The 26,983-nt window shown below is 43.6% G+C and overlaps 1 protein-coding gene across 6 annotated transcripts in view; it reads left to right on the top strand.

The window, feature by feature from the left end:
- LOC137324578 (girdin-like) overlaps positions 1–26,983 on the top strand; it is a 233,772-nt gene that overhangs the window by 71,928 nt on the left and 134,861 nt on the right. For all 6 annotated transcript variants that reach the window (XM_067989025.1, XM_067989023.1, XM_067989024.1 and 3 more), the window contains exons 5-8: positions 10,084–10,142; positions 12,481–12,564; positions 15,284–15,424; positions 26,549–26,715. In XM_067989025.1, the coding sequence (XP_067845126.1) occupies positions 10,084–10,142; positions 12,481–12,564; positions 15,284–15,424; positions 26,549–26,715 (451 nt within the window). The remainder of the gene's footprint in view (positions 1–10,083; positions 10,143–12,480; positions 12,565–15,283; positions 15,425–26,548; positions 26,716–26,983) is intronic.

Genomic DNA, 26,983 nt, shown 5'->3' with positions numbered 1-26,983 from the left:
TAGCTTTTGTAAATTCTACTCTGTAACCAGCTGCTATGAGATGCACTAAAATACCTCAGGGTAGTTAACAAAATATTATTACTTGTCCCCCTTTTGGGCACCATTTCTCTGGTACCTCCTAATCATGGTATGATTGAATCAGAACCTGTCACTGTGTGGGGAACTCAGGGCATTGGAGTTCAAACATATTAGTGCACTCTATACTCCTCCGTCTGGATTTTGGATAAGTTTGAACCAACACTTCACAAAACATGTGATTCTCCCCACTTTTATTTTAACTAAACTTTTCTATCCCAGTTATGTTTTGGGCTGTAATATATTTCACCATCCTTTGTAATTGTTTGTGTGGAATGTAAATCTTGATTATATAATAAGGTTGGATGGCCTATTTTCACAGAATTAAATAAAATGAAAACGTTTGGTTTATGTACTACTATGACTTGAGAGCGGATTCTGTCAAATTGAATAATATGTAGCTTTGGTACATTTGTGGAGACTTCTTGGGCAATATACTTGCAGCATCAACAACTTGCATTTGTTTAGTGTTCCTTAGAGAGCTTAACGAGGTGGAAAAGTGGACGCCAAGTGAAACATTTTAGAGGGTTGAGATGAACTGAAAGCATGGTCTTAATTTTGGACACTTACATGTCCATGTGCTCTTTGCATTTATTACCAGAAGTGAGGGTGAAGGGTGTAGTGAAGGAAAGTTGGAAAGGTATGTTTACAATGGCAAAGTTTGTTGCCCTTGTTTTTCTCCAGTAATAGGAAGATTGGGCCTAGAGAGGGCCTAAAGTACTGTTTAAGGTGGGCGAGCTAGCTCTCCCAGGTTGGTTACATGACTGGTGCACCCCTAATCTGTGGCCCATGGAGTTTAATCGACTGAGGTACATATTGTACTTGAGGAATGATGGGGATGATGTGTTTTTTTTATTCGATCATGGGATGTGGGCGTCGCTGGCAAGGCCAGCATTTATTGGTCATCCCTAATTGCCCGTGAGAAGGTGGTGGTGAGCGGACTTCTTGAACCGCTGCAGACCGTGTGGAAAAGGTTCTCCCACAGTGCTGTTAGGTAAGAAGTTCCAGGATTTTGACCCAGCGACAATGAAGGAACGGCGATATATTTCCAAGTCAGGATGGTGTGTGACTTGGAAGGGAACGTGTAGGTGGTGGTGTTCCCATGCGCCCGCTGCCCTTGTCCTACTAGGCGGTAGAGGTCGCGGGTTGGGAGGTGCTGTCGAAGAAGCCTTGGGGAGTTGCTGCACTGCATCCTGTGGATGGTACGCACTGCAGCCACGGTGCGCTGGTGGTGAAGGGAGTGAATGTTTAGGGTGGTGGATGGGGTGCCGATCAAGCGGGCCACTTTGTCCTGGATGGTGTCGAGCTTCTTGAGTGTTGTTGGAGCTGCACTCGTCCAGGCAAGTGGAGAGTGTTCCATCACACTCCTGACTTATGCCTTGTAGATGGTTGAAAGGTTTTGGGGAATCACAGGTAAGTCACTCGCCACAGAATACCCAGCCTCTGACCTGCTCTTGTAGCCACAGTATTTATGTGGCTGGTCCAGTTAAGTTTCTGGTCAATGGTGACCCCCAGGATGTTGATGGTGGGGGATTCGGTGATGGTAATGCCGTTGAATGTCAACGGGAGGCGGTTAAACTCTCTCTTGTTGGAGATGGTCATGCCTGGCACTTGTCTGGCGCGAATGTTACTTGCCACTTATGAGCCCAAGCCTGGATGTTGTCCAGGTCTTGCTGCATGCGGGCACGGACTGCTTAATTATCTGAGGGCTTGCGAATGGAACTGAACACTGTGCAATCATCAGCGAACATCCCCATTTCTGACCTTATGATGGAGGGAAGGTCATTGATGAAGCAGTTGAAGATGGTTGGGCCGAGGATACTGCCCTGAGGAACTCCCTCAGCAATGTCCTGAGGCTGAGATGATTGGCCTCCAACAACCACCACAATCTTCCTTTGTGCTAGGCGTGACTCTAGCCACTGGAGAGTTTTCCCTCTGATTCCCATTGACTTCAATTTTACTAGGGCTCCTTGGTGCCACACTCGGTCAAATGCTGCCTTGATGTCAAGGGCAGTCACTCTCACCTCACCTCTGGAATTCAGCTCTTTTGTCCATGTTTGGACCAAGGCTGTAATGAGGTCTGGAGCCAAGTGGTCTTGGCGGAACCCAAACTGAGCATCGGTGAGCAGGTTATTGGTGAGTAAGTGCCGCTTGATAGCTCTGTCGACGACACCTTCCATCACTTTGCTGATGATTGAGAGTAGACTGATGGGGCGGTAATTGGCCGGATTGGATTTGTCCTGCTTTTTGTGGACAGGACATACCTGGGCAATTTTCCACACTGTTGGGTAGATGCCAGTGTTGTAGCTGTACTGGAACAGTTTGGCTAGGGGCACGGCTAGTTCTGGAGCACAGGTTTTCAGCACTACAGCCGGGATGTTGTCGGGGCCCATAGCCTTTGTTGTATCCAGTGCACTCAGCCGTTTCTTGATACCACGTGGGGTGAATCGAATTGGCTGAAGACTGGCTTCTGTGACGGTGGGGATATTGGAAGGAGGCCATGATGGCACTTCTGGCTGAAGATGGTTGCAAACGCTTCAGCCTTGTCTTTTGCACTCACGTGCTGGACTCTGCCATCATTGAGGATGGGGATGTTTACAGAACCTCCTCCTCCCGTTAGTTGTTTAATTGTCCACCCCCATTCACGATTGGACGTGGCAGGACTGCAGAACTTTGATCTGATCTTTTGGTTGTGGAATCACTTAGCTCTGTCTATAGCATGTTGCTTCTGCTGTTTAGCATGCATGTAGTCCTGAGTTGTAGCTTCACCAGGTTGGCACCTCATTTTTAGGTATGCCTGGTGCTGCTCCTGGCATGCTCTTCTGCACTCCTCATTGAACCAGGGTTGATCCCCTGGCTTGTTGGTAATGGTAGAGTGAGACTATGCCGGGCCATGAGGTTACAGATTCGTGCTGGAATAGAAATCTGCTGCTGCTGATGGCCCACAGTGCCTCATGGATGCCCAATTTTGAGCTGCTAGATCTGTTCTGAATCTATCCCATTTAGTACGGTGGTAGTGCCACACAACACATTGAATGGTGTCCTCAGTGTGAAGACGGGACTTCGTCTCCACAAGGATTGTGCAGTGGTCACTCTTACCAGTACTGTCATGGACAAATGCATCTTCGACAGGTAGATTGGTGAGGACGAGGTCAAGTAGGTTTTTCCCCTCGTGTTGGTTTTCTCACCAGCTGCTGCAGGCCCAGACTGGCAACTATGTCCTTCAGGACTCTGCCAGATCGGTCGGTAGTGGTACTACCGAGCCACTCTTGGTGATGGACATTGAAGTCCCCCACCCAGAGTACATTCTGTGCCCTTGCTACCCTCAGTGCTTCCTCCAAGTGGTGCTCAACATGGAGGAGGACTGATTGATCAGCTGAGGGAGGTCGGTAGGTGGTAATTAGCAGGAGGTTTCCTTGCCCATCTTTGACCTGATGCCATGAGATTTTATGGGGTCCAGAGTCAATGTTGAGAACTCCCAGGGCCACTCCCTCCTGACTGTATATTACTGTACTGCCACCTCTGGTGGGTCTGTCCTTCCGGTGGGACAGGATAGACCCAGGGATGGTGATGGAAGAGTCTGGGACGTTGGCTGAAAGGTATGATTCTGTGAGTATGGCTATGTCAGGCTGTTGCTTGACCAGTCTGAGAGACAGCTCTCCCAATTTTGGCACAGATATTAGTGAGGAGGACTTTGCAGGGTCGACTGGGCTTGGTTTGCCTTTGACGTGTCTGGTGCCTAGTGGTCCGATGCTGGGTGGTCCGTCTGGTTTTATTCTTATGACTTTCTGTAGTGAGATTGTACAACTGAGTGGCTTGCTAGGCCATTTCAGTGGCTGATTAAGAATCAACCACATTGCTGTGGGTCTGGAGTCACATCGGCCAGAGCATGTAAGGACGGCAGGTTTCCTTCCCTAAAGGACATTAGTATTGAGGGTGGAAGAAAAACAATTGTGGAAGAAATCGTTGTTGAGGGACCATTGATAGGCCCATTTGGACATACAATGTTGATGTCTCCTACATGAACAGAAAAGGGTTCCACTCGCTGAATGTGCAGCTCGCATGTGACCATTGCCATTGAATGATGTATGTAACACATTTCCAAGGGAAATTGCACAACTCTCATCTTGAGGTCGTTCTTTATACTCACCTTCCAATAACTGTTTCTCTGCTTCTTTACCATTCTCTAATTTATTTTGAGGTGGTCTGTTTTTAATGTTTTTTCCTGTTTTTTTCTTTTTCTCTTTCTCTCTCACTGTGGTGTCTATCACTCTCGCTCTCTTCTTACTGTTTGTTATATTCTTTCTGTTAGTCACTCCTCCCCCCTGTCTCCTCTCACTTTTGAATGTCTCAATGTGGCTCTCACAATTTTTTTTTTCAATTGTATTCAGTATCTTTTTGCTCTTTTTGGTGTATATTAATGACTTGGACTTGGGTATACAGGGTATAATTTCAAAGTTTGCAGATGACACGAAACTCGGAAATATAGTAAACAGTAAGGAAAATAGTAACAGACCTCAAGAGAAATAGACAGACTGATGAAATGGGCAGACACATGGCAGATGGAATTTAACGCAGTGAAGTGTGAAAAGATGCATTTTGGTAGGAAGAATGAGGAGAGGCAATATAAACTAAATGGTACAATTTTAAAGGGGGTGCAGGAACAGAGAGACCTGGGGGTGGCAGTACAAGTTGAGGAGGCTGATAAAAAAGGCATAGGGAGTCCTTGGCTTTATAAACAGAGGCATAGAGTACAAAAGCAAGGAAGTTTTACTAAACCTTTATAAATCACTGGTTAGGCTTCAGCTGGAGTATTGTGTTTAATTCTGGGCACCACAATTTCGAAAAGATGTCAAGCCCTTAGAGAGGGTGGATAGGAGATTTACCAGAATGGTACCAGGGATGCAGGAATTCAGTTACGTGAGAGACTAGAGAAGCTGGGGTTGTTCTCTTTCGAGCAGAAAAGGATAACGGGAGGTTCGATAGAGGTGTTCAAAATTATGACGGGTTTTGATAGAGTAATTAAGGAGAAGCTGTTTCCAGTGGCAGAAGGGTCAGTAACCAGAGAACACAGAGTTAAGGTAATTAATAAAAAAAACAGAGGCGAGATGAGGAGAAATTGTTTAACGCAGCAAGTCATAATGATTTAGATTTGAGGTTAGGATCAGATCAGCCATGATCTTATTGAATGGCGGAGCAGGCTCGAAGGGCCGATTGGCCTACTCCTGCTCCTATTTCTTATGTTCTTATGATCTGGAATGCACTGCCTGAAAGGATGGTGGAAGCAGATTCAATAGTCACTTTCAAAAGGAAATTGGATAAATATTTGAAGGAAAAATCCCACTAATTTGCAAACCAAAAGTTCTCACTAGCATATTTACAAAGCACTTTCTCTTAAACTACAGCTGAAAAGTTGACTTGTAATGCTTTACCCACTCAAAAAAGAAAATTTTGTAGACCTCTTTCTGCTGGGAAAAAATAAATGGTTGGCAATCCAATGAACAGGACAGGAGCTTGTTGTAATTGACAACGGCCCTGAATTTTCCCGATTTTAGCTACGCTGATTTTAAAAAAAAGTTAAGTCCCCCATTTCCAGAGGGAGTTACACGCCACGTTTGCTGGTTATGCTCATTTACATTTCAACTGATGCAAGCTCTGGTGTAATTTGCATGTGTAAGTGGAAAGAGCAGCTCAGCACCTAGGTCACCAAAGCCTAACTTAATTGCGCTACAACCAGGCACTTTAACTTGAATCCCAGGCTCCCAACACAGAAGTAGGGATTTTTTTAGAAAACATTTTCCAATGATGTACAGCACTGTATAAGTAACTGAGTAAGAATAGCATTTTATTCTCAATTGTTTATTTTTTTTTCCGAGCTGCTTGTGTTGTAAATGTAATGAGTGAATTTTCAGTTTACCTGATGAACCATAAAACCAAAAAAGATGGTGGCTTAAACTAAGTTCATAAAATCTTTTGAGCAATTTGGTTGGTTTTGGCTACTTGCCAGTTTGGGGTTGGTAGCTTTGGGGGAATAAAATAGTGACTTGATGGTTCAGTTTTCTGCTGCTTAACTCATTTCTCATTGGTACTTACTGATGGAATTGCACTGCTTTTGATTTGTTCACATTTAGTCAATTGGATATTTGGTAACTTAGCAGATAAGTACTTCATAGAATCATAGAAAGGTTACAGCACGGAAGGAGGCCATTTGGCCTATGGAGTCCATGCCGGCTCTATGCAAGAGCAATCCAGCTAGTCCCACTCCCCTGTCCTATCCCTGTAGCCCTGCAATTTTTTTTCTTTCAAGTATTTGTCCAGTTCCCTTTTGAAAGCCATGATTTGAATCTATCTCCTCCACCCCCTCTGGCAGTGCATTCCAGATCCCAACCACTCGCTGTGTGAAAATTTTTTTCCTCATGTCACCTTTGATTCTTCTGCAAATCACCTTAAATCTATGTCCTCTGGTTCTTGACCCTTCCACCAATGGGAACAGTTTCTCTCTATCTACTCTGTCCAGACCCTTCATGATTTTGAAAACCTCTATCAAATCTCCTCTTAACCTTCTCTGTTCCAAAGAGAACAACCCCAGCTTCTCCAGTCTATCCACGTAACTAAAGTCCCTCATCGCTGGAATCATTCTAGTAAATCTCTTCTTCACCCTCTCTAAGGCCATCACATTTTTCATAAAGTGCAGTGCCCAGACCTGGACACATTACTCCAGTTGTGGCCGAACCAGTGTTTTATAAAGGTTCATCATGACTTCCTTGCATTTGTACCCTATGCCTCTATTTATAAAGCCCAGGATTCCATATGCTTTTTTAACCACTTTCTCAACCTGCCCTGCCATCGTCAATGACTTGTGCACGTATGCCCCTGGATCTCTCTGTTCCTGTACCCCTTTTAGAAACATACCCTTTAGTTTATATTGCCTCTTCTAGTTCTTCCTACTAAAATGTATCACGTCACACATCTCTGTTAAATTTTATCTGCCACGTGTCTGTCAATGCCACCAGCCTGTCTCTATCCTCTTGAAGTCTATCACTATCCTCCTCACTGTTCATTACACTTCCAAGTTTTGTGTGATCTGCAAATTTTGAAATCGCCTGTACACCCAAGTCCAAGCCAACACCACTGTGCACCTCCCTTCAGTCCGAAAAGCAACCACTCACCATTACTCTGATTCCTGTTACTTAGCTAATCCTATATCCATGCTGTGACTGCCTCTTTTATTCCATGGGCTTCAATCTTGAGGACAAGCCAATTATGCGGCACTTTATCAAACGCCTTTTGAAAGTCCATATACACCACGTCAACTGCATTGCCCTCATCTACCCTCTCTGTTACCTCATCAAAAAACTTTCTAGCTGATCCCTAGTTTTGCTCCATAGACATGTGACACCTCCTAGGTGTGATGCTTTCAAGTCTGTATCCTTTGAAAGGGGAAACACAAGACTTTTAATTACAGATTATAGATAGGGTTAACTGATATTGAAATAATAAAACTGTTAGCTTATTTTGTTTTTCTTTGTTTGTACTGAGGGCCTATAGAGCACTATTGGAGTTGCATGTTGTAATTTGATTAAGGTATCAATGGTTAGGCATGTGTACTAGTTTGTGGACTTTTCAGCCAATGTAATTTTGTAGTAACATTTCCACACGGAGTGTTTTTGTGTTTGTGTTCTAAGTTGATTTCTCCTCCTGCTGGATAAATATAAGACACATTCTCCATTTTGTATGTTTTATCTTTTTGCAAAACTTAGAAAACTACTTTCCAAAAGTAGAACACTACACAGACTCATTATGATCATCACAAATGTGTTGTCTTTTGGCTCCATTTGCTTACATGGAGTATCCTCTTCTATGTTGCTAGGAAGATTTTTGTAAAGCATAATGATAGACCTGTGAAATCTTCATACTTTGTCCACTTAAGTTGTGAAAAACATCCAGCTGTACAATTACATTTGAAATTTTTGCCTTCTAAACTTGAATTTTGTGCAAAAAATATTTTACAGTATAACAAAAGAATGAAATACTGGAGGTGCCTCACTTTGGGAGAAATTTAAGGTGATGCATTTAGAGCATCTCACAAGAAGCCATTAAAGCATATTGGTATTGCCTAAATGCAATTTTTCCTAAAATGTATTGGTACCAATACGTGAAATGTATTGTGACAGTGCTTCTCTTGCTATAAAATATTTTGTCCATGTCATATCTTCTATGGGGACCAGTGTAAGTAGCATTCCTCATTCATAATGCCAGTGAATAAATCTTGTTATATGAAAGGGAGTTCAACACAAGATCTGCTTCCAAGCTGCCTCTAACTATCTGTTCTAAAGTAACGGGATGATTTAAAGACACTGATAATTAAGGTGTTTCCCTTTACAATATCTAGGATTGTGTTACAATTCAGCAGAATACCCTTTCTCTCATCAGCAACAACTCAAGGTGCTGTTCTAGATAGATTGATAGATTTTTGTTAACCAAAGGTATTAAGGGATATGGGGCTACGATGAGTATATGGAGTAAGGTCACAGATCAGCCATGATCTCATTGAATGGCGGAACAGACTCGAGGGGCTAAATGGCCTACTCTTATTCCTTTGTTCTAGTCATAATTGTGAAGAGGCTCATTAGCTCACTATTTCTCCAAACATTTGTTGGATACACATGGTACATGACGACCATCATCATCAAGTACTTTGGTCCATGTGGTTTTGAAGTGTTTTAAACCCAAGAGTGAGAAATGGGATTTTCTCTAGCTGTGACAGTACTATGGTATTGTAGCACTGGATAGATATGTTCTTTGTAGAATGCTGAATTTGCTAATAATGTGTGCAGTTTATCTTATTTCAAGATGGGCTGTTTACATTAATACCTAGTGTGTGCAAGACTAAAATATCTGTTGTGAGAAGTAGATTGTGCATTCGGTTCAGTTTACATACATAAATATTGCATAGTTTCCTCATGTACCCAGGGATATAAATCTAGGGCCACTTGTATTCATTTTGCATCATTTTTCCCTTGCATATACTATTGGGAGAAAACCTGTGATAAGATCACAGTAAAAACATTGAACCAAAGCCAAAATGGTGTGAAGTGAGCATCTTAACTGTTGATTCAGGTTCATTTGAGCATCTTAAACTTAAACTGGAGACAAAATTATTTTAAAATCTGCAACAAGAGTTAACCACTTAGCTTGAACCTAAACAGTCTGTTATCAAGATGATAACTGCTTTGCTTTGACAGAGAATCCTGATGCGAAAGAAATGGAACATTTCTATTCAGGACATGCAGATATACCAGTAATACATTACATGAAGTGCAATAAATATCAAGGACTGATTGCAAGACTGTAGTCTGATGGAAAGATTGAGAATAATACCCTACTCTGGGATGCACTGCCTGAAGGGTGGTGGAAGCAGATTCAATGATAACTTTAAAAGGGGAATTGGATAAATACTTGAAGGGGAAAAATTTGCATGGATAGGGCACGGGAGTGGGACTAATTAGATAGCTCTTTCACAGATCCGGCACAAGCATGATGGGCTGAATAGTCGTCTCCTGTGCTGTGATTGTAGGCCATAAAAATGATGTTATCTGTCTTATAACTGCAATCTGAATATTGAGGTCGGATTATTGCTCTGAAATCACACCTGCTTTTCAAAATGCATTTTGCAGAGATGGGAATCTTTTTGTTTCATTTTTCTCCTCATGCAATTGAGTGTTATGGGTCAAATGATGGCTATGCCAATCCATTCCGTTGATTTGTGATGTCCTCACTAAAGCTTTAATGACTGATGTAATCACTGTTAATTTTTCAGATTGATGTTCTGGCTGCAGATTAATGTTTAATGTTTGATTATATTTTCTTCAAGACCATTGTACTATTACAGTTAACAGAACTGCAGATTTTTCAAACAAAAATTTAACCTGTTTGTAGGCAATTACTTGAACCCACCCCATTAAGTTTAATACCATGTGGCTTACAGTGGTGGTTGATTTATTTCAGAACACGGTATTGAAGAGATGAAGAAGCTTCTGCTACTTCTACTAGGCTGTGCCGTTCAGGTCGGTGATGTTTGTTCAATTTTTTTTTAAAAACACACTTTAGCTTTTCAGTTTCTTTTGAATTTATTTTTAAAGATAATGTCCTTTGTTCTTGACATCCTCCAATAGTGCTGTAGTGAAGCCTGTTCTTGGTACTGTTCTGTCATGGAAAGTTTGCAAACAGCAGTGCTCTTTCAGGATATATTGATGTGATATCAGGACATCCCTGGCATGACTTTTTCTGCTCCATCACAATATTTATGGCAAGCCACACCTTGAGGAATACTTAATTTTTCCCTTTTTGTTTCAATCATTCTGCCGACCTTTCCGTTGGTAACGACGTAGCCAAATGTTTTTTGTCTTTTCCACTTCTACAACTTCAGATACTGTAAGAAGTACAACATGACGTTCATCATGGTGGATGGTCATGAATGCTGCCTCTCTAGCAAATGTGGCATGTAAAATATACTCTGCATATTTTTTACTGTGATTCACTAGGACCATCTCCAGTAATTTCAGAGTATCTTAGAACGTGTCCAATGAAAATGTAAGAATAGCAAGACATCATCACTGACTGATACTAAGTGAACTAGCATAGTGCTGTTGAATATGCCAGTTCAACACATCAAGCTTGATGTAAGCCCCAATGTGTGCTTAGGACCACCATCACTGACTGTGTGCGGACAACACCCAGCTCTATATCTCCGCCACCACAGTAGATTTCTCAATCGCTTCTGTATTGTCGGAATGTTTGTCCGACATTAAGATGTGGATGAGTCAGGATCATCTACAGCTGAACGTTGGGAAGGCCAAAGCATGCCACCTTCAGCTCCTGCCAAAAACTCCATACCTTGCTTGCTGAAACTCAACACGATGGTGCACATCCTTGATACTCTGAGCTTCAAACTCCATATGTTATCCATCACCAAAATCGGTTGCTTTCACCTCTGCAAAGCTACCATTTCTGCTCTTATCTCATTCCACTAACGCTGAAACCTTTATTTGTGCTTTCATTACTTCCAGGCTCAACTTCTCTAATGCTGTCCTCCCATGCTCCATAATCTCATCAAAAACTGCTACCAGCATCCTGTCCAGCATTATACCCGCACTTGACATCATCCCTGTCCTCACCTACTTTTATTGACTCCCTGCTCTGTAATGTATCACATTCAAAATTATTGTCCTCATTGACAAGTCCCTCAATCGCCTAACCCCACCCTATACCTGTAAGCTTCCCCAGCCGATGCTTTTGTCCCTTCAACACTGGTCTGCTGTGCGTGTCCTCTTCCCTTCACTCCACTTTCGATGGCAGAGATTTCAGTCATCTCGGCCCTACTATGGAACACTCTTCCTAAACCCTTTGCCTTGCTACTTTTCTTGCTGCCTTTGAAAGCTTCCTTAATTTATTTTTTCTACCATACTTTCAGTTATCTCTCTCAACTCTTCTACCACTGCTTGCTGTCTGTTTTTCCTTTATGAAGGGCATTTGGATATTTTCCACCTTAAAAGCACTATATAAATGCAAGTTGTTGGTGCTGACCAGGGAGCTAGTTTGTTTCTGGCCACTATCAAGACTTGTGCTGCAAGTAATGCTCTACCTCTGCTGATTGGGAAGGATTGCCAGGGTTCCTTTATCAATCTACTCTCCATTTTTCTGATTGAGTCCATCCAGCAGTGTGAAGTGACGAGGCTCCATACAAGAGGATAAAAGGGTTCTCATTTGACACCATCTGGATGTTTTTATCTTCCAAGGTGCGTGTCCTTTTCAAGTGTTTTAGTTGGAGAATAACTTTTGCAGTGTTGGAGTATATGACCCTTGCTTCTGTTTTACTGGTCTTGTCGTAGCATCCTTTTGCTGTGCTTTAGAGTTCTTTTGGAATGTTCAGTTACCCAGAGATTCCAAACCTGCTGAGGGAGAGAGAGAAGGCACACTATTTGCATCTTTGCTCAAGTGTCAGGTGTTCATGAGTAGTGGATCTAACTCTAGTAGTTCCTTTATTTGTCAACTCACTGCCTTCACCCTGCATTCTTGACTCCTCCAAAACCCCCTCTGTTGAGGCCACGAAGCTCTACCTACAGCCCTCCCGCACCTCCAGAGAGAAAGTGGATATCAGATTATTACTGAGGATGAAGGGAATGATTCTGTCTCAACCTGAACCTGGGCTTGATCAGTCTGCCATAGCTCTGGATGATTTATTTCCAAGTTGGCCCAGAACCTGAATGAGGCCACTTTCAACTTCCTTGTCCTGGGGTGAACCAGTTGATCCAAATCTTGTAAAGGCTGATTTCTCAAGTTTTTTGGTCACATCTATTAAAGGAAGATGAATTTAATGGTCATAACTACTTTGTTTTATTCCAGTGTGAAAGAAAAGAAGAATTTATCGAGAGGATCAAAAATCTTGATTTTGATACAAAAGCTGCTGTTGCAATTCATATTCAAGAGGTATGTTTAAAAAGTACAGAACAATAATTTGGGAACGAACTAGAAAGTTGAGATACTGGATGGGCTAAAAATTGATAAAGACGAGGTACTAGAAAGGCTGGCTGTACTTAGTAGATAAGTCACCCAGTCCGGATGGGATGCATCCCAGGTTGCTGAGGGAAGTAAGGGTGGAAATTGCGGAGGTACTAGCCATAATCTTCCAATCATCCTTAAATACAGTGGTGATACCAGAGTTACTGGAGAATTGCAAATGTTACACCCTTGTTCAAAAAAAGGCGTTAGGATAAACCCAACAACTACAAACCAGTTAGTTTAACCTCTGTGGTGGGGAAACTTTTAGAAACGATAATCCGGGACAAAATTAAGTCACTTGGACAAGTGTGGATTAATTAAGGAAAGCCAGCAAGGATTTGTTATAGGCAAATCGTGTTTAACTAACTTGATAGAGTTTTTTGATGAGGTAACAGAGAGGGTCCATGAGGGCAATGCGGTTGATGTAGTGTATCAAAGGCGTTTGATAAAGTGCTGCATAATAGGCTTGTCATCAAAGTTGAAGCCCATTGGAATAAAAGGGGCAATCACAGCATGGATACGAAATTGGCTAAGTGACAGGAAACGGAGAGCAGTGGTGAACGGTTGTTTTTCGGACTGGAGGACGGTCGGTGTTCCCCAGGGGTCGGTACTAGGAGCGCTGCTTTTCTTGATATGTCTTAATGACTTGGACTTTGGTGTACAGAGCACAATTTCAAAATTTGCAGTTGACACAAAACTTTGAAGTGTAGTGAACAATGAGGAGGATAGTGATAGACTGCAAGAGGACATAGACAGGCTGGTGACATGGGCGGACACATGGTAGAGAAATTTAACGCTGAGAAGTGCGAAGTGAACATTTTATTAGGAAGAACGAGGAGAGGCAATATAAACCAAAGGGTACAATTCTAAAAGGGATACAGGAACAGAGATATCCGGGGGTATATATGCACAAGTCGTTGAAGGTGGCAGGGCAGGTTGAGAAAGCGGTTTAAAAAAGAATACGGGACCCTGGGCTTTATAAATAGAGGCATAGAGTATAAAAGGAAGGAAGTTATGATGAATCTTTATAAAACACTCGTTCAGCCACAACTGGAGTATTGTGTCCAGTTCTGGGCACCGTACTTTCAGAAGGATGTGAAGATCTTAAGAGACAGTGCAGAAGAGATTTACTAGAATTGTTCTAGGGATGAAGGACTTCAGTTACGTGGAAAGACTGGAGAAGCTGGGGTTGTTCTCCTTAGAGCAGAGAAGGTTGAGAGGAGATTTGATAGAGGTATTCAAAATCATGAAGGGTCTAGACAGAGTGGATAGAGAAAAACTGTTCCCATTGGCGGAAGGGTCAAGAACCAGAGGACATAGATTTAAGATGATTGGCAAATGAACCAAAGGTGACATGAGGAAAAACTTTTTTACATAGCGAGTGGTTATGGTCTGGAATGCACTGCCTGAGGGGGTGGTGGAGGCAGATACAATCATGGCTTTCAAAATGGAATTGGAAAGTACTTGAAGGGAAAAAATTTGCAGGGCTGTGGGGAAAGTGCAGGGGAGTGGCTAGCTGGATTGCTCTTGCAGAGAGCCGGCACGGACTCATTGGGCAGAATGGCCTACTTCCGTGCTGTAACCATTCTATGATCTATGATTCTAAAGTGCTTGTGTGTGGATGAGGAGGACATGAACATTCTCAACCACAATGCCCTCCTCCTCCTTGCCCCCACCAATTGAAGAGGCTGCAAATGCTTATTGTGCAAGCTCACACATGAAACGTGGTCATTTTGGTGAGCTGCTGGAGGGCTGCCTGCTGTGCTGGATCCATACCCTATCATTTAGGAGAGAGGACTAGAAAATTTGTTGGTTGGAAGGATGGGGGTAGCAGAATACATGTGATTTAATTGATGGTTATAGGGCACTAGAATTGCTATAATGACTTGTCAACTCAGGAAGATGTGCACTGGCATGGCTGTGCTCCAATCTGGCCTGATGATATATGTCCTCTGAATCCCACCACCAATTTCTCTACCGGCTTGCTATACTTCTAGTTGCGCATAGAAATAAAACAAATGAGGATTAATATTAGATTACTTAGGAAGGGTATAGCTGCCTTTATTCTTTGAAAGAAGTTCAACCTCTGTACATAAGGCTCGCTCCCCCATTTTTGTTTCTGACCTGATGTGACTTGGAGTTACTCTTTCGTTTTTGTTATGTTTCAGTGTTCTTGCTGTTAATTTTGGTGTCCACAAGTATTGTCTCTAGGCAAGGAAGTAAAGGCATGGCAGGTGGAGGAATCACTTGAAAGCTCAGAGTGCACATCCCTTAAAGTGATAGTGCCTTAATTGTCTCTCCACCCCACCCCCTCCACCCATGAGTTATAACAATAATTGTATTTGTATGTGAAAGACTACCTAATCTAATATTCCTTTAGGTATATTCCATGGAATAATGCACAATTAATAGAAGATGAGACAATCTCAATGCTCAAAATGAATTTTTAAAAAGTTTTTAAAAATCCTTCATTTCAAACATGCTAACTTTAAGGGTCACAGTTTGCACAAAAAAGCATTGCTGTAAAGAGCAGGATGTTTGCATTTTCTGTGCGTTTCAGGTTTCTTCCTCATCTGATGTCTATGAAATGCTGTTGTATATAACTGGATCACTGCAGAAATCACAATCCATTTTTTATGTTATGAAGGTGACTCACAATCAGGAGAATGTCTTTGACATGCAGTGGATGGAATTAGCTGACATCTCCCGGGAGGATCTTAATTCCTTCTTCAGAAAAATGGCATTTCATCTGAAAAGGCTTGTGGATGTGAGAGACGAACAGTCTGAGGTATGAAGGCAATTACTGTTCTAGTTAAATTGTTCATCAAAATTGACCTGATTGAAATGTTGCAAAAAAAAGTGGTCAGAAGATCGCAAGCTATTTTGAAAGATATTTACAATCCCATTATTTATTTTTCAGCAATAATTAATCTTTTTAAAAATTGTTAATCAGAAATTAATTACATCATCCATTATTGATGTAGAAGTTAAGCACTGTAGTTCACATCCAGTTAAATACATACTGCAAATCACAACTAAATCTGTGGAAAACAATTGAATCATGGTATGTTGTACATTTAAGGGTTGAATTTCCAATACATCTCGCTGGTAGCATTGGTGGGTATGTTTTGGGCAGAAAATCGGGCTAGTAAGCCTAAGACCTACTATACACCTAAAGCACAATGGCCTCCTTGGAGCAGTTTCCCGATAATTGTGCAGGCAATGTGCCAGTCGTTCTAGACCCATATAAAATGGGTGCATCTGACAAGTGTATTCCTGGCCTTAAGCAGTAATGCTGGAAATTTCCTTGGTAGTTCTCCCAATTGGTCGCTGTAACTTCGGTGAAAGATCAGCAGAAACCCTGCTTATGCAGTGTATCTAGGATTTCCACCAATCTTGTGCCAAAGGTACAGTGGCCAGTCAGGATAAGCTTCAAGGAGATTCCCAGCGTTTGTTTCTTAAAGGTGTGTTGTTCAGGGTTTGCTTGGAGTTGACCTAATTCCATTTTTGTTGCCGTTTTTATTTGCATTTTGTCTATTGTATTTATTTCTGACTTTAATTTTGCATTTTTGGCCTTTTTTCATTTTTTCTTCCAAATTAGCATTTCAGGTAGCTTACAATTCATTTTGAGAACCCTAATGTGATTATTTCTCAAACTCTTCCTCAAGCTCTTTAATCAGAGGTGGGTCTGACTGTATCTGAGGTGATTTATGTGGACCCACCATTATCTGAAGAATGCAGGTGTATAGATCCCCCACCCCACTACTGCTTAGGCATTTCCAACAAGATCTGTCTACACTTTACCAGGGAGGCAATGACAGCTTGCACTTAAACAGCACTTTTAATGCAATTAAATATCCCAAAGAGCTGCAAATAAGTAGATAACCAGCTGTGGACAGAGAAAAATTAGAGGAGGTGATCAAAAGTATGATCAAAGAGGTAGGTCTTGAAGTTTATGAAGGAGGTGAGAGAGGCAACAAGATAGGCGAGTTTAGGGAGAGCATTCTAAAGTATAGGACCAAGTTAGCTCAAGGATTTGTAGCAGAATATGGTACTAGAGGGGGGTGATGCAAAGGAGACCAGAGTCGGAAGAACATAGTGTTGAAGAAAAGGAGGGATGATAATAAGGATTTTGAAATTGTTGCAATGGGTGATAGGATACAATGCAGATTATCAAGGACAGGGATGGTAGGAGTGTGGGACTTAGTATGAAATAGGGTACGGGTGATGGAGATTTTAATGAGTGACAATTTGTGAATGGCTGAGCTCAGGAAGCTATTGAAAAGAAAATTGGAGTAATCCAGTCTGGAAGTGACAAAGGCATGGGTAAGTGTTTTAGTGACAATGAGTTGAAGTAGAAGCAGAGGTGGGCAATGCTGTGTGAATGGTAAAAGGTCTTGGTGGCTAGGATGGAAAGATAGACTTGCATTTATATAGCTCCTTTCACTACCTCAGGACATCTCAAAGCACTTTACTGCCAATGAAGTACTTCTGAAGTGTAGTCACTGTTGTAATGTAGGAAACGTGGCAGCCAGTTTGCAGACGGCAAGCTTCCACAATCAGCAATGAAATAAAGTTAGAAAATGCTGGAGCAGCTCAGCAAGTCAGGCAGCATCTGTGGAGAAAGAAACAAAGTTAACGTTTCAGGTCGAAGACCTATCGTCAGAAATAAAGTTGTTGATTGAAAGATAAATATTGGTCAGGACATTGGGAGAACTCCCCTATTATTCTTCAAATAGTGCCATGGAATATTTTACTTTTATTTGAGCGGGCAGACGGGGCCTCGGTTTAATGCCTCATCCGAAAAATGGCGCCTCAGACAATGCAGCACCCCCTCAGTTCTGCACTGGAGTGTCAGCCTAGATTATGTGCTCAAGTCTCTGGAGTGGAACTTGAACCCACAACCTTCTGACTCAAAGGTGAGAGTGCTACCACTGAGCCACTGCTGATACTTTTGAAGCTTAGTTTGGGATCAAATGGAACACCGAATTGGTGCGTTGCTGGGCCTAGCCTGAGCAAACTGCCAGGGAAGGGGATTATTTGAGGGCTAAGGTGCAGAATTTTTGGTAGCAGGTGAACAGGATGGCTTTTGCGTTCCCGATGTTGATTTGAAGCACTTGATGTCTGCTAAATAATTGGACAGCACAGTGTGGTTGAGGAATGATAATGGTGGCAGAGGTAGAGCTGAGTATTGTCAGCATACTTTTGAAAGCTGGCCCCATGCCTATGAATGATTTTGCCAAGTGCAGCATGTAGCCACGGATGGAATCTTGGGGCATACCTGAGGTGACCATGCTGGGGTGGGATGAGAAGCCAATAAAGGAGATGTTTCACTGGAAGAAATAGGAATGGAGTCCTCCTAGGGCAGTATTACAGAAGAGAAATGATGGAGGAGGAGGAGGAGGATGGAGTGGTTAATTGTATCGTGCACCATGCCAACGTCAAGGGGGGATAGTGCACCATGGTCACAGTTACAAAGAATATCTGACTTTGACTTGGTGCACTTGGTAGGGCAGAAATTTGGATTGAAGTGTGCCTTGCATCAATCACCTAAAGGGGCTGGTGTGGTTGGGAGGGGCTTCAGGTCAGGGCAGGATTCGTGGGGGGAATCCATTTGGGAGAAACTTCAGCCATGAGAGACAAGCCTGGAAGAATCAGAGAATAGGCTAGATCTTGGAGCTCTAAGGTTGGTATTGCTGTGGAGAACAGCACCACATCTTTTACAGATATAGTTGGAGGGTCTGTCGGGTAAGTGAACAACAATGCCCCATACCCTGGAGGCTAACCTGGAATATTCAATCAGAGGAAAGTAAAATAGGTAAGTTTAATGATAACCGAAAACTCAACAAACCGACATGACGGAAATATCGACAGAAATAGCGTGATGGCAATGGATATGACAGACAAGTGTTGCAGGAAGTGTGTGCAAGGTATAGGAGTATGCCCTTCAGGAGAAGAATCTGATTTTCTCCCAAATGGGAATCCAACATTTCAATCAGTAGAATAAATCATTCTTGCACCGAGTATGTTCTGGTAATGTCCTTTAGGGAAGAAAACCTGCCGTCTTTACCTGGTCAGGCCTATATGTGACTCCAGACCCACAGCAATGTGATTGAATCTAAATCGACCTCTGAAATGGCCGAGCAAGCCACTCAGTTGTACAGAAAATCACCAATAAGAATAAAACCAGATGGACCACCTGGCATCGGACCACTAGGCACCGGCAAAGGCAAACCAAGCCCAGTCGACCCTGCAAAGTCCTCCTCACTAACATCTGAAGACTTGTGCCAAAATTGGGAGAGCTGTCCCACAGACTAATCAAGCAACAGCCTGACAGCCATTCTCATTGAATCATACCTTTCAGCCAACATCCCAGACTCTTCCATCACCATCCCTGGGTATGTTCTATCCCACCGGCAGGACAGAGCCAGCAGAGGTGACAGTACAGTGGTATACAGTCAGGAGGAAGTGGCCCTGGGAGTCCTCAACATTGACTCTGGACCCCATGAAATCTCAGGGCATCAGGTCAAGCATAGACAAGGAAACCTCCTGCTGATTACTGCCAACCGCCCTCCCTCAGCTGATGAACCAGTCCTCCTCCATGTTGAGCACCACTTGGATGAAGCACTGAGGGTAGCAAGGGCACAGAATGTACTCTGGGTGGGGGACTTCAATGTCCATCACCAAGAGTGGCTCGGTAGCACCACGACTGACCGAGCTGGCCTAGTCCTGAAGGACATAGCTGCCGGACTGGGCCTGCGGCAGGTGGTGAGAGAACCAACAAGAGGGAAAAACCTACTTGACCTAATACTCACCAATCTGCCTGTTGCAGATGCATCTGTCCATGACGGTATTGGTAGGGGTGACCATCGCACAGTCCTTGTGGAGACTAAGTCCTGTCTTCACACTTAGGACACCATCCAATGTGTTGTGTGGCACTACCACTGTGCTTTTTTTTTATTCGTTCATGGGATGTAGGCGTCGCTGGCGAGGCCAACATTTATTGCCCATCCCTAATTGCCCTTGAGAAGGTGGTGGTGAGCCGCCTTCTTGAACCGCTGCAGTCTGCGTGGTGACTGTTCTCCCACAGTGCTGTTAGGAAGGGAGTTCCAGGATTTTGACCCAGCAACGATGAAGGAACGGCGATATGTTTCCAAGTCGGGATGGTGTGTGACTTGGAGGGGAACGTGCAGGTGGTGTTGTTCCCATGTGCCTGCTGCTCTTGTCCTTCTAGGTGGTAGAGGTCGCGGGTTTGGGAGGTGCTGTCAAAGAAGCCTAGGCGAGTTGCTGCAGTGCATCCTGTGGATGGTACACACTGCAGCCACAGTGCGCCGGTGGTGAAGGGCGTGAATGTTTAGGGTGGTGGATGGGGTGCCAATCAAGCGGGCTGCTTTGTCTTGGATGGTGTCGAGCTTCTTGAGTGTTGTTGGAGCTGCACTCATCCAGGCAAGTGGAGAGTATTCCATCACACTCCTGACTTGTGCCTTGGAGATGGTGGAAAGACTTTGGGAAGTCAGGAGGTGAGTCACTCGCCGCAGAATACCCAGCCTGTGACCTGCTCTCGTAGCCACAGTATTTATATGGCTGGTCCAGTTAAGTTTCTGGTCAATGGTGACCCCCAGGATGTTGATGGTGGGGGATTCGGCGATGGTAATGCCGTTGAATGTCAAGGGGAGGTGGTTAGACTCTCTCTTGTTGGAGATGGTCATTGCCTGGCACTTATCTGGCGTGAATGTTACTTGCAACTTATGAGCCCAAGCCTGGATGTTGTCCAGGCCTTGCTGCATGCGGGTTTGGACTGCTTCATTATTTGAGGGTTTGCGAATGGAACTGAACACTGTGCAATCATCAGCGAACATCCCCATTTCTGACCTTATGATGGAGGGAAGATCATTGGTGAAGCAGCTGAAGATGGTTGGGCCTTGGACGCTGCCCTGAGGAACTCCTGCAGCAGTGTCCTGGGGCTGAGATGATTGGCCTCCAACAACCACTTCCATCTTCCTTTGTGCTAGGTATGACTCCAGCCACTGGAGAGTTTTCCCCCTGATTCCCATTGACTTCAATTTTACTAGGGCTCCTTGGTGCCACACTCGGTCAAATGCTGCCTTGATGTCAAGGGCAGTCACTCTCACCTCACCTCTGGAATTCAGCTCTTTTGTCCATGTTTGGACCAAGGCTGTAATGAGGTCTGGCGCCGAGTGGTCCTGGCGGAACCCAAACTGAGCATCAGTGAGCAGGTTATTGGTGAGTAAGTGCCGCTTGATAGCACTGTCGACGACACCTTCCATCACTTTGCTGATGATTGAGAGTAGACTGATGGGGCGGTAATTGGCCGGATTAGATTTGTCCTGCTTTTTGTGGACAGGACATACCTGGACAATTTTCCACATTGTCGGGTAGATGCCAGTGTTGTCGCTGTACTGGAACAGCTTGGCTCGAGGCGCAGCTAATTGTGGAGCACAAGTCTTCAGCTCTGCAGCTGGGATGTTGTCGGGGCCTATAGCCTTTGCTGTTTCCAGTGCACTCAGCCATTTCTTGATATCACGTGGAGTGAATCGAATTGGCTGAAGACTGGCTTCTGTGGTGCTGGGGATATCAGGAGGAGGCCGAGATGGATCATCTACTCGGCACTTCTGGCTGAAGGTGGCTGCAAACGCTTCAGCCTTGTCTTTTGCACTCACGTGCTGGACTCCGCCATCATTGAGGATGGGGATGTTTGCAGAGTCCTCCTCCCGATAGTTGTTTAATTGTCCACCACCATTCACGACTGGATGTGGCGGGACTGCAGAGCTTTGATCTGATCTGTTGGTTGTGGAATTGCTTAGCTCTGTCTATAGCATGTTGCTTCCGCTGTTTAGCATGCATGTAGTCCTGAGTTGTAGCTTCACCAGGTTGGCACCTCAATTTTTTTAGGTATGCCTGGTGCTGCTCCTGGCATGCTCTTCTACACTCCTCATTGAACCAGGGTTGATCCCCTGGCTTGTTGGTAATGGTAGAGTGAGGAATATGCCGGGCCATGAGGTTACAGATTGTGCTGGAATACAATTCTGCTGCTGCTGATGGCCCACAGTTCCTCATGGATGCCCAGTTTTGAGCTGCTAGATCTGATCTGAATCTATCCAATTTAGCACGGTGGTAGTGCCACACAACACGTTTGATGGTGTCCTCAGTGCGAAGATGGGACTTCATCTCCACATGGACTGTGCGGTGGTCACTCCTACCAATACTGTCATGGACAGATGCATTTGCGACAGGTAGATTGGTGAGGACGCGGTCAAGTAAGTTTTTCCCTTGTGTTGGTTCGCTCACCACCCGCCGCAGGCCCAGTCTGGCAGCTATGTCCTTCAGGACTCGGCCAGCTCGGTCAGTAGTGGTGCTACCGAGCCACTCTTGACGATGGACATTGAAGTCCCCCACCCAGAGTAGATTTTGTGCCCTTGCTACCCTCAGTGCTTACTCCAAGTGGTGTGCAACATGGAGGAGGGATAGATTCAGAACAGAATCTATCCCTCCTCCATGTTGCACACCACTTGGAGTAAGCTCAAAATTGGGCATCCATGAGGCACTGTGGGCCATCAGCAGCAACAGAATTTTATTCCAGCACAATCTGTAACCTCATGGCCCGGCATATTCCTCATTCTACCATTACCAACAAGCCGGGGGATCAACCCTGGTTCAATGAGGAGTGTAGAAGAGCATGCGAGGAGCAGCATCACGTACACTTAAAAAAGACGTGCCAACCTGGTGAAGCTGCAACACAGGACTACATGCATGCTAAACAGCAGAAGCTACATGCTATAAACAGAGCTAAGCGATTCCACAACCAACGGATCAGATCAAAGCTCTGCAGTCCCGCCACATCCATTCGTGAATGGTGGTGGACAATTAAACAACTAACGGGAGGAGGAGGCTCCGTGAACATCCCCATACTCAATGATGGCGGAGTCGAGCACGTGAGTGTAAAAGACATGGCTGAAGCGTTCGCAACCATCTTCAGCCAGGAGTGCTGAGTGGATGATCCAATTCGGCCTCCTTCCGATATCCCCACCATCACAGAAGCCAGTCTTCAGCCAATTTGATTCACTCCACGTGATATCAAGAAGCTGCTGAGTGCACTGGATACAGCAAAGACTATGGGCCCCTACAATATCCCAGTTGTAGTGCTGAAGACTTGTGCTCCAGAACTAGCCGCGCCTCTAACCGAGCTGTTCCAGTACAGCTACAACACTAGCACCTACCCGACAAAGTGGAAAATTGGCCAGGTATGTGCTCAACAAAATGCAGGACAAATCCAATCCGGCCAATTACCGCCCCATCAGTCCACTCTCAAACATCAGCAAAGTGATGGAAGGTGTCGTCGACAGTGCTATCAAGCGGCACCTACTCACCAATCACCTGCTCACTGATGCTGAGTTTGTGTTCCGCCAGGACCACTCTGCTCCAGACCTCATTACAGCCTTGGTCCAAACGTGGATAAAAGAGCTGAATTCCAGAGGTGAGATGAGCGACTGCCCTTGACGTCAAGGCAGCATTTGACCGAGTGTGGCACCAAGGAGCCCTAATAAAATTGAAGTCAATGGGAATCAGGGGGAAAACTCTCCAGTGGCTGGAGTCACACCTGGCACAAAGGAAGATGGTAGTGGTTGTTGGAGGCCAATCATCTCAACCCCAGGACAGTGCTGCAGGAGTTCCTCAGGCCCAACCATCTTCAGCTGCTTCATCAATGACCTTCCCTTCATTATAAGGTCAGAAACGGGGATGTTCACTGATGATTGCACAATGTTCAGTTCCATTCACAACCCCTCAGATAATGCAGTCCGTGCCCGCATGCAGCAAGACCTGGACAACATCCAGGCTTGGGCTGGTAAGTGGCAAGTAACATTTGCACCAGACGAGTGCCAGGCAATGAGCATCTCCAACAAGAGAGTCAACCACCTCCTCTTGATATTCAACGGCATTACCATCGCCAAATCCCCAACCATCAACATCCTGGGGGGTCACCATTGACCAGAAACATAACTTGTCCAGCCCATAAATACTATGGCTACAATAGCAGGTCAGATGGCTGGGTATTCTGCGGCGAGTGACACATCTCCTGACTCCCCAAAGCCTTTCCACCATCTACAAGGCACAAGTCAGGAGTGTGATGGAATACTCTCCACTTGCCTGGATGAGTGCAGCTCCAACAACACTCAAGAAGCTCGACACCATCCAAGAGAAAGCAGCCCGCTTGATTGGCACCCCATCCATCACCCTAAACATTCACTCCCTTCATCACCGAAGCACCGTGACTGCAGTGTGTACCATCCACAGGATGCACTGCAGAAACTTGCCAAGGCTTCTTCGATAGCACTTCCGAAACCTGGAACCTGTTCCACCTAGAAGGACAAGGGCAGCAGGCACATAGGAACAACATCACCTGCACGTTCCCCTCCAAGTCTCAGGCCATCCCGACTTGGAGAAATATCGCCGCTCCTTCATCGTTGCTGGGGCAAAAACCTGGAACTCCCTAGCTAACAGTCTGTGGAAGAACCTTCACCACATGGACTACAGCGGTTCAAGAACGCGGCTTATCACCATCTTTCATGGGCAATAAATGCCGGCTTTGCCAGCGATGCCCACATCCCATGAACAAATTTTAAAAAAAATAACTTGGCATCTTTTTCGTCAGGCAAGATTTTTTTCACACAAGCTTCTTGGGTCCTACCCATGGTTAAAACCGAACAAATGCTTATCATGGAATCCTTTTTTCTGTTTGTTTCAGACCACTTCACTGCGGCAGGCTGCAAATTACATCCTTGATCTGTACGTGCAGTCTGCTGCCTGAGGCGTACTGGTCTGTGTAACACTTGTCTGCACATTTAAGATTTCTCTCAGACTGCCGTCATAGCTGTTGAGATGTCCTTTGATGGCAAGAGTTAATTAAGTCCTTTACTAATGTTGCCATTTGTGTGAATAAGCGATGGTTGACTAGGGAGTAGTCATCATTTGGATTTACAAAGCATATATTATCAAGATGTGGAGATGCCGGTGATGGACTGGGGTTGACAATTGTAAACAATTTTACAACACCAAGTTATAGTCCAACAATTTTTATTTGAAATCTACAAGCTTTCGGAGGCTTCCTCCTTCGTTACATTTACCTGACAAAGGAGGAAGCCTCCGAAAGCTTGTAGATTTCAAATAAAAATTGTTGGACTATAACTTGGTGTTGTAAAATTGTTTATATTATCAAAGCAGAGATGACGGTGAAGGCATAGCATGGGTATTATAAAGCTTGTAGTTAATAACCATGAAGTGTTTAATAGGGTGTTGGGGTACCCTATGGGAATGTTTGAGCCATGTAAGACTTCCTGCATCTTACCTTCCTAGATTAAGGAGCTACAATTTTCTGGTGTACTTCAAACTACACATTCCAACAAAAAAAAGCATTAGTCGATTATTTGACACTGGAAAAACAAAATAATAGGTAATAGAATATCTTTTACTGATCAACTAATTTAGCTAATTTTGCAGTTCTGAGCAGATTGGTATATATTAGCAGTAGATCGTTGAATAGGAAGCAAAAGAGACTCGGAGAAGTAGTAGAGTCCTGTCAATACAAAGAAAATTACATAAGAATTTGCTTTAAGCTAAAATGCGCTCTGTACCCTTTGGACAGCTTAATTGATTTTCAGCGGTCAAAAACATTGTTGTGAATTGTTCATTTAACAATCTGTGTCCCAGTGGATTCCTACTTCAGAATACCAATGATGTATAAAAAAATGCGATTTCATTTCGAGGATTTCATTTTCACATCGTTCACCTGACGAAGGAGGAAGCCTCCGAAAGCTTGTGAATTTCAAATAAAATTGCTGGACTATAACTTGGTGTTGTAAAATTGTTTACAATTGTCAACCCCAGTCCATCACCGGCATCTCCACATCATAAAAAAATGAGGGCATTGCAGCAACATTTCAGTGGATATTTGAAGTGAGTATGGCTGTGCTTTGAAATTAACAGCTTGTTTCTTTGCAGAATTCTGATATGCAAGAAACTGATATTTCCAGCCTAGTTGTTGGTAGCATTTTTTCCCATTTATTGCTATTTTTAACAAATGGTTGCCATTTAATACTACCTTTTTAAAAAGACTAAGGTTTTGTGATTTGCCTTGTTTTTCTTTGCAGGGTGAGTACAGTATTTCTAATGTAACTTTTTTTTTGGCAGGGGGGAGGGTTTACTATCATTTCTGTCAGCAGTTCTAATTGTAATTTCGGAGCCACGACTGGTTGATTTTAATTATTCCAAGCTGCTGCAGGTTGGCCGCCCTTTTACATTTCACTTGATTTTCCTTGCCATTGAAGTATGGAAAAGAAAATCAGGTGGGGTGTAAAACGAATGGGCAATTTGCTGTACCATCCAGTAAAAACGGTTAAAATCAACCCCTGAAAATCAGGAGCTGTAAAACGAGTGAAACTATTTTAAAAAAATATGTGCAGATGAAAGGAGAAAAAGCTGCAAGAAGCTAGCTGCTTCAGTTGTGAATTTGAATTTGTGTAAAAACACAATTGTCTCAATTTGAGTCTTTGCTGAAATGTTACCAGCACTAATATTATGTAACTAACACATGGAAGGACATCTTCATTGTATGTGAGAATGTAGTCCTGCAGGCATATTCAAATTTGTTAAAAAGTGATACAAATTCCAGCAGTCCAAAATTGTTTGTTGCTGTCATACTAATACATCACTGATGTCTTGAAACATTTATGTTTGGAAAACATTTCGTAAAGACTGGTTGCAAGTACTGGTGACCTAACTATCTTAATTATTTTCTTCTGCATGTTTTGTTGCCAGTAAAATGAACATTCGCATTTTGTGTGATATAGAAAACTATCTAGTTAGATATAAAATTTAATTTATTAATTGTTTCCAGATCATTTTACATCTCACACAAGAGCGTGACTGCAACCAATCTCCAGTTCATGGAATAGCTCAGTCACCTACTGGCTCACCAGGCATGCAGCGTACTGAGAGCCGACAACATCTGTCAGTTGAGCTGGCAGACACTAAAGCAAAACTCAGACGGATCAGACAGGAGCTGTAAGTACATTGTTTGGAAATATGCTGAGATTAAGAAGACGAGATTAGTTTAGCTGAATAGTAAATATTATGTCTGAGAGATGAAATATGCTGGTAACCCACATTCAGTGATTTTATATCCAATGAGAGCTTAAACGTATCAAACTGGGGATGGTATTCAAGAAAATCTCAGTTGAGGGCAAATGGAATATATTTAGGGACATACTACGTATGCAGAATAAATACGTACCAAGGAGTGGTAAGTGCAGACTAAACAAATGTGATTCTA

Source organism: Heptranchias perlo, chromosome 8 (genome assembly GCF_035084215.1).
Source record: "Heptranchias perlo isolate sHepPer1 chromosome 8, sHepPer1.hap1, whole genome shotgun sequence".
NCBI lineage: Eukaryota > Metazoa > Chordata > Chondrichthyes > Hexanchiformes > Hexanchidae > Heptranchias > Heptranchias perlo.
This window is presented reverse-complemented; position numbering and strand designations above follow the sequence as displayed.